This window comes from Petromyzon marinus, unplaced genomic scaffold (assembly GCF_048934315.1).
Source record: "Petromyzon marinus isolate PM22_M1 ecotype Great Lakes invasive population unplaced genomic scaffold, UKy_Petmar_22M1.pri1.0 PM_G_Scaffold_9, whole genome shotgun sequence".
NCBI classification, from domain to species: Eukaryota; Metazoa; Chordata; class Hyperoartia; order Petromyzontiformes; family Petromyzontidae; genus Petromyzon; species Petromyzon marinus.
In genome coordinates, this window is record NW_027423046.1 from 2573845 (window position 1) to 2582817 (window position 8973).

General features: G+C 42.9%; 1 protein-coding gene across 1 annotated transcript; it reads right to left on the reverse strand.

Annotated features, from left to right (window-relative positions):
- Positions 1–2474: 2474 nt before the first annotated feature.
- LOC142921752 (uncharacterized) lies at positions 2475–5696 on the reverse strand. The gene is made up of 2 exons (XM_076063075.1): positions 4646–5696; positions 2475–3572 (listed from the first exon to the last, which is right to left on the reverse strand). The coding sequence occupies exons 1-2, from the start codon at positions 5670–5672 to the stop codon at positions 3481–3483; spliced, it is 1119 nt and encodes a 372-aa protein (XP_075919190.1). The 5' UTR covers positions 5673–5696; the 3' UTR covers positions 2475–3480.
- Between the last annotated feature and the right edge of the window lie 3277 nt (positions 5697–8973).

Genomic DNA, 8973 nt, shown 5'->3' on the forward strand with positions numbered 1-8973 from the left:
AACTCGCCTCCACACGTGTTCCCCTTGAACGTTGTCGCAATAAACGTACGATCAGGAATGTTTAAAATATCAGACCTTTGTTGTTCCGCAAGAATATTAACGCTCAAACTCGTATCGAACTCTTCATGAATTCACTTGGTCAAACAGTTCAGGTACTCGGCAAAGCATTTCACCACCCGGTATGCAACAGTTAAACAATCTACTCCAAATCAACACCGAAATGTCAAATTATCATCCACCATTGATTTCCACATCGATGGAAGCCATTTGCCATGACGTCCAAGCCATTAAACACCGGAACAACGAACGTGCCATTCAAGTACATCTTGAAACATTATCTGAAGTACTTTGTATTAAACAATAACTAAATAAAAGAAACACTTTTACAATATTGAGCGAAGTTATAGTCACGGACTTTTTCCAACTTTAGCTCAACAGGAACACAAAAGCTCAGATATGTGGTTCATAATAAATGAATCAATCTGATTGAAATCATCAACTGGCCAAACACTTTTCGATTTCAACATCACCTTATAAAAGAATAACATTTTAAATATGTTGTTTTATTTTTTACCTACTTGACTTTACCTACGTGACTTTACCGAATAGAACCAAAGAGTATGGATCCTTGCAGTCACGAAAGCTTCAAATCTAGAAATAAGCGTGCAACTTTATCTGTGATGAGCGCTGCACTTTCCATTGTTTTCATGCAGGGGGCGCTGCAAACCTACGCACCCCCTGCATGGACAACGGAGGCGCAGGGACAGACGTTCGATTACGTTGGAATCGATCTGCAGACGGCGGTCTTCTCGCACGGCCAGCTCCGTGTCGCCTTATCTCGATCCCGCAATCCCAAACAGGTGAAGGGCCGCATCGAACCGAACCCCCGGCAAGGCCGTCTACTTAACGTTGAGAGAAAATTCACTCGGAATGTCCTTTTCAATGAAGTCTTCCAGATGTAAATTGATACAAGCTTTTAATGAAGAAATAAAATAATCTAATTCAAAACACAACACAATTCAAAGATGTTTCATTTTATAACTTCAAAACGGAGCATGGGGTGCTTGCGTGAATGCGTCCTTTGTGTGCAAATGTTGTGACTTTCCTGGCCTGAAGGCCGTCAATGTGTTGGACCATTAATTGGTGCACAGCGTCTCAACAACAGCAGTGGGGTTTCCTTCGAACATCCAGACGTGAATCAGCAAGGAGCATTTCTAGTCCTAGTTAGACAAAATCTACGTCAACACGTAAGACAAAACTACAATTCGTGTTGTAGAGAATGTACCTCCTACTATACGTGTAATTTTCAAGTGGTATGCCTTGTAACTGATGAATGATCCGAGTGTGCTACCTATTTCAAAGACAATGAGTTGCTCCAGATGCTTCGTGGAACACAAAAACACCGTTTGACCTGTATCACAAGAACAACGGGTCTCACCTGAGTTCTCTGTACAGGTTACTTCCAAACAGACACACTTTGTCCTAACATCACTTATTCAATGTTTGACCCTTACAGATCAAATGTTACAAGTATGCACAAAATCAGACAAGTATTCATTCTAAATGATTGACAGGCATATTAACAAAATTGGATTACTGCAGTGAAATATACTGCATCACGTTACATCGTATTAACAAGAAGCTTTTAAAAAAAGTTGCACAGTCTGCTTCCTAGTGTATGTAAAACATACTATTGTGTCATTCAAAACGAGTAGGCCATTGCATGCTGGCGTCTGAGTGAAAATGTAGCAAATTCTAAACATTACCTACAAACTACACAACTGAGATGACACATCAATCATCGCCCCCTACTGACAGGCTCTTGTCCACATGCAGGCCGGTGCAGGGCCACCACCTTGTGCCACACTGGGGCAGCTGCTACTTGGGGATGCTCTTCGAGTGTTTCAGACGAGGTACGACACAAAACTCCGAGTTGCTGAGGCGGTTAAGCAAGCACCGTGTAAATGCAATTATTATAACATAGTGAATGCTTGGGAGCTTATTGGCTCTTGCTCCTGGATAGAGATCTACCCAACCCACGGGCCCACAAAGACTGGCCGCCCTTACTCTGCAGGATGAACCTAGAAACTGAGTGTTCAACTTCACATTCTAGTCATTAAAGGCCTGTGACAAAGGTGCATCTATTGTAGCGACATCGTCTCTGGCTTACACATCTACCGGGTCTCTACTTGACTTTCTATTGCCTAGGAGCAAGTCCACCCACACCTCCACTTCCACAAACTGCTGGGAGTTGCCTCACTCTGCCTCAGTCAGAATTCTCCTCCTGCTTTACGATGTGAAGCTCCCATTTTGGAGTTGAATCTTCATCTTCACAGTTCACCTTCACTTCTTCGCTCATCACTTCTTCACATTTCACCATCACCTCTTCATATTTCACCTCGATACCTTTAAAAGTGTCCAAGCTGGGATTTTCGTCCGGTTCTTGTTTCATGAGGGATGGGCTCATTGCGGAACTTTGACTTTCACAAGCTGATTTCAGACTCCGACTCCGCTCCTTGTGGATCTTCTGATGCTTTTGTGTTCTCTGGTGTCTTCGAAGAGCTGATGAATCTGCAAACGGCTTCCCGCACAGAGTACACTTGAAGGGTTTCTCTCCCGTGTGTGTTCTCTGGTGTTTTACAAGATCAGATGAATGTGCAAACTTCTTCCCACAAACACTGCACTTGAAGGGTTTCTCTCCCGTGTGTGTTCTCTGGTGTACTTTAAGATGTGATGACTGTGCAAACGCCATCCCGCACACAGTGCACTTATACGGTTTCTCTCCCGTGTGTGTTCTCTGGTGTGTTACAAGATGCCATGAATCTGAAAACGCCTTGCTGCACAGAGTACACTTGAAGGGTTTCTCTCCTGTGTGTGTTCTCTGGTGTTTTACAAGATCAGATGACTTTGCAAACGCCTTCACGCACACACTGCACTTGAAGGGTTTCTCTCCCGTGTGTGTTCTGTTGTGTACTTTAAGATTTGATGAATGTGCAAACGCCTTCCCGCACAGAGTGCACCTGAAGGGTTTCTCTCCCGTGTGTGTTCTCTGGTGTGTTACAAGATGACATGAATCTGAAAACGCCTTCCCGCACAGAGTACACTTGAAGGGTTTCTCTCCTGTGTGTGTTCTCTGGTGTTGTTTAAGAGCAGATGACCATGAAAATGCCTTCCCACAAACACTGCACTTGAAGGGTTTCTCTCCCGTGTGTGTTCTCTGGTGTATTACGAGATTATATGACTGTGTAAACGCCATCCCGCACATCGTGCACGTGAAGGGTTTCTCTCCCGTGTGTGTTCTCTGGTGTATTACAAGATGACATGAATCTGAAAACACCTTGGCGCACAGAGTACACTTGAAGGGTTTCTCTCCTGTGTGTGTTCTCTGGTGGGTCTCAAGAACTGATGGCCATGCAAATGCCTTGTCACACACAGTGCACTTAAAGGGTTTCTCTCCTGTGTGAGTTCTCTGGTGCTGTGTCAAGTTTCCAGTCCGGTCCGTGCTGTATGCACGCTGGTCGCATTGTTGACTTGTCGTACCGAGCTGCTGCCTTTGCTCCATGAAACCAATTCTGCAGAGGAAGCGTCAGAGGAAGCGTCAGCTGCAGACAGAAAATAAGAATATCCACGCTATTTACAAGTCAGTTTCGAGGCACAGAGGAATGCATATATACACAGTGACTTACACATCTATACTTATTACTATATTCATTATGTAGTGAAAACGTTTCCCAAATTCATCACAATGAGAAGGGAAATGTCATAAATATGCCTGGAAGCCCTCAATATCTGCAAAATGAATGTTAACCCAATACTCCGAGCACACAATTTCGGCTGTCTGACTACAAAGGAATATTTATGAAAGCTAAATTCGGCTGACATAGCAAAGGGTGTTGAAAACAATACTATTTGTGTTATGCAGAAATGCATAAATCAATGTTCAATCACAAATTAGAGGTGTGAATCCAGGCTCAGATGTCCTTGGACGCTGGGATGAACAGATCCGAATTCAGCTGCATGTGTGTGCTGTGTTCACCTCATGTTTCCATTCTTACAAAGAGTTCCAGAGGAAAACAAAAATGAACTATTGTTTTGATACAACCTCCGTGTTCAACAGAGTTAATAGACTTTACTGCAAACACAAACTTGACACTGTCACACACTGCCATGAGTAAACAGGTGGTGGTGTGACCAGAACCATGCCTTGCCACCTTCATCTGCTCAGCATTAATTCTTCCTCACTCCACCAAGTAATTAATCGAGGATCATCAACATAGCTGAGGCTATCCGTGTCTCTGTCTCTCTCTCCCTGTGGTGAAGGTGTTCCCCTCCACACATTCAGAGTCAACAGCGGCACGCGCTTAGCGTCTTTGACCGATAGATACATTGACGCACGTATTGTTGGTTCTTTCAGTAAAGTCACGTAGATAGAAAATAAAAATAACTGATTAAATTTAATAAGATAAAGACCACTTGTGTTGCGATCGAAACGTCGTGGGTTTTTTGCTTCATTTTCAATTTTTTTTTATTTTATTGTCATTTTATTTTCTATCTATGTGACTTTACCGAATAAACCATGAATATTAATTCCTGCAGTCACCAAAGTTTTAAGTCAAAACATTCACACACGTTGACAAAGCCTCACCTTCTTCACATTTCACCTTCACCTCTTCATATTTCACCTTGATACCTTTAAAAGTGTCCAAGCTGGGATTTTCGTCCGGTTCTTGTTTCATGAGGGATGGGCTCATTGCGGCACTTTGACTTTCACAAGCTGATTTCAGACTCCGACTCGGCTCCTTGTGATGCTTTTGTGTTCTCTGGTGTCTTCGAAGATTTGATGAATCTGCAAAAGGCTTCCCGCACAGAGCACACTTGAAGGGTTTCTCTCCTGTGTGTGTTCTCTGGTGTTTTACAAGATCAGATGACTGTGCAAATGACTTCACGCACACACTGCACTTGAAGGGTTTCTCTCCTGTGTGTGTTCTCTGGTGTTTTCCAAGATCAGATGAATGTGCAAATGCCTTCACGCACACACTGCACTTGAAGGGTTTCTCTCCCGTGTGTGTTCTCTGGTGTGTTACAAGATGACATGAATCTGACAACGCCTTCCGGTACAGAGTACACTTGAAGAGTTTCTCTCCCGTGTGTGTTCTCTGGTGTTTTTTAAGAGCAGATGACGATGAAAATGCCTTCCCACAAACACTGCACTTGAAGGGTTTCTCTCCCATGTGTGTTCTCTGGTGTGTTTTAAGAGCAAATGAACCTGAAAATGTCTTTCCACAAACACTGCACTTGAAGGGTTTCTCTCCCGTGTGTGTTCTCTGGTGTGTTTTAAGAGCAGATGACCATGAAAATGCCTTCCCACAAACACTGCACTTGAAGGGTTTCTCTCCCGTGTGTGTTCTCTGGTGTACTTTAAGATTTGATGAATGTGCAAACGCCTTCCCACATAGAGTGCACCTGAAGGGTTTCTCTCCCGTGTGTGTTCTCTGGTGTACTTTAAGATTTGATGAATCTGAAAACGCCTTCCCGCACAGAGTACACTTGAAGGGTTTCTCTGTGTGTGTTCTCTGGTGCCGTGTCAAATTTCCAGTCGGATCCGTGCTGTATGCACGCTGGTCGCATTGTTGACTTATCGTTCCGAGCTGCGCTGAGTGCCTTTGTTCCATCAGACCAATTCTGCAGAGGAAGCGTCAGCTGCAGACAGAAAAAAAGAATATCGACACCATCTACACGTCAGGCACAGAGGAATGCACACGTGACTTACATATATTAATATATTAATATATTCATGATGTAATGAAAAGTTTCTCAAATTCATCAGATTTGATGAACGTGCAAACGCCTTCCCGCACAGAGTGCACCTGAAGGGTTTCTCTCCACAGGCTGTTATGGCACACAGTGAGAGGGCAAATGTCATGAATATACCTGGAAGCCTTCATATGTTCAAGATGAATGTTAACTCAAAACTCTAAGCACACAATGTCGGCTGTCTGACTACAAATGGAATATTTATGAAAGCTAAATTCAGCTGACATAGCAAAGGGTGTTGAAAACAATACTATTTGTGTTATGCATTAATTAACGTTCAATCGCAACTCAGGTGTGAATCCAGGCTATGTCCTTGAATGCTGGGGATGAACAGTTCCGACTTCAGCTGAATGTGTGTGCTGTGTTAACTTCCTGTTTCCATTTGTATAAAGAGTTCCAGAGGAAAACAAAAATAAACTATTGTTTTTATATATCCTCGTGTTCAACAGAGTTAATAGACTTTACTGCAAACACAAACTTGACACTGTCACACACTGCCATGAGTAAACAGGTGGTGGTGTGACCAGAACCATGCCTTGCCACCTTCATCTGCTCAGCATTAATTCTTCCTCACTCCACCAAGTAATTAATCGAGGATCATCAACATAGCTGAGGCTATCCGTGTCTCTGTCTCTCTCTCCCTGTGGTGAAGGTGTTCCCCTCCACACATTCAGAGTCAACAGCGGCACGCGCTTAGCGTCTTTGACCGATAGATACATTGACGCACGTATTGTTGGTTCTTTCAGTAAAGTCACGTAGATAGAAAATAAAAATAACTGATTAAATTTAATAAGATAAAGACCACTTGTGTTGCGATCGAAACGTCGTGGGTTTTTTGCTTCATTTTCAATTTTTTTTTATTTTATTGTCATTTTATTTTCTATCTATGTGACTTTACCGAATAAACCATGAATATTAATTCCTGCAGTCACCAAAGTTTTAAGTCAAAACATTCACACACGTTGACAAAGCCTCACCTTCTTCACATTTCACCTTCACCTCTTCATATTTCACCTTGATACCTTTAAAAGTGTCCAAGCTGGGATTTTCGTCCGGTTCTTGTTTCATGAGGGATGGGCTCATTGCGGCACTTTGACTTTCACAAGCTGATTTCAGACTCCGACTCGGCTCCTTGTGATGCTTTTGTGTTCTCTGGTGTCTTCGAAGATTTGATGAATCTGCAAAAGGCTTCCCGCACAGAGCACACTTGAAGGGTTTCTCTCCTGTGTGTGTTCTCTGGTGTTTTACAAGATCAGATGACTGTGCAAATGACTTCACGCACACACTGCACTTGAAGGGTTTCTCTCCTGTGTGTGTTCTCTGGTGTTTTCCAAGATCAGATGAATGTGCAAATGCCTTCACGCACACACTGCACTTGAAGGGTTTCTCTCCCGTGTGTGTTCTCTGGTGTGTTACAAGATGACATGAATCTGACAACGCCTTCCGGTACAGAGTACACTTGAAGAGTTTCTCTCCCGTGTGTGTTCTCTGGTGTTTTTTAAGAGCAGATGACGATGAAAATGCCTTCCCACAAACACTGCACTTGAAGGGTTTCTCTCCCATGTGTGTTCTCTGGTGTGTTTTAAGAGCAAATGAACCTGAAAATGTCTTTCCACAAACACTGCACTTGAAGGGTTTCTCTCCCGTGTGTGTTCTCTGGTGTGTTTTAAGAGCAGATGACCATGAAAATGCCTTCCCACAAACACTGCACTTGAAGGGTTTCTCTCCCGTGTGTGTTCTCTGGTGTACTTTAAGATTTGATGAATGTGCAAACGCCTTCCCACATAGAGTGCACCTGAAGGGTTTCTCTCCCGTGTGTGTTCTCTGGTGTACTTTAAGATTTGATGAATCTGAAAACGCCTTCCCGCACAGAGTACACTTGAAGGGTTTCTCTGTGTGTGTTCTCTGGTGCCGTGTCAAATTTCCAGTCGGATCCGTGCTGTATGCACGCTGGTCGCATTGTTGACTTATCGTTCCGAGCTGCGCTGAGTGCCTTTGTTCCATCAGACCAATTCTGCAGAGGAAGCGTCAGCTGCAGACAGAAAAAAAGAATATCGACACCATCTACACGTCAGGCACAGAGGAATGCACACGTGACTTACATATATTAATATATTAATATATTCATGATGTAATGAAAAGTTTCTCAAATTCATCAGATTTGATGAACGTGCAAACGCCTTCCCGCACAGAGTGCACCTGAAGGGTTTCTCTCCACAGGCTGTTATGGCACACAGTGAGAGGGCAAATGTCATGAATATACCTGGAAGCCTTCATATGTTCAAGATGAATGTTAACTCAAAACTCTAAGCACACAATGTCGGCTGTCTGACTACAAATGGAATATTTATGAAAGCTAAATTCAGCTGACATAGCAAAGGGTGTTGAAAACAATACTATTTGTGTTATGCATTAATTAACGTTCAATCGCAACTCAGGTGTGAATCCAGGCTATGTCCTTGAATGCTGGGGATGAACAGTTCCGACTTCAGCTGAATGTGTGTGCTGTGTTAACTTCCTGTTTCCATTTGTATAAAGAGTTCCAGAGGAAAACAAAAATAAACTATTGTTTTTATATATCCTCGTGTTCAACAGAGTTAATAGACTTTACTGCAAATACAAACTTGACACTGTCACACACTGCCATGAGTAAACAGGTGGCAGTGTGACCAGAACCATGCCTTGCCACCTTCATCTGCTCAGCATTAATTCTTCCTCACTCCACCAAGTAATTAATCGAGGATCATCAACATAGCTGAGGCTATCCGTGTCTCTGTCTCTCTCTCCCTGTGGTGAAGGTGTTCCCCTCCACACATTCAGAGTCAACAGCGGCACGCGCTTAGCGTCTTTGACCGATAGATACATTGACGCACGTATTGTTGGTTCTTTCAGTAAAGTCACGTAGATAGAAAATAAAAATAACTGATTAAATTTAATAAGATAAAGACCACTTGTGTTGCGATGGAAACGTCGTGGGTTTTTTGCTTCATTTTCAATTTTTTTTTATTTTATTGTCATTTTATTTTCTATCTACGTGACTTTACCGAATAAACCATGAATATTAATTCCTGCAGTCACCAAAGTTTTAAGTCAAAACATTCACACACGTTGACAAAGCCTCACCTTGTGTTGTTGTGGGCAGGTCGCTTCTGATAACAA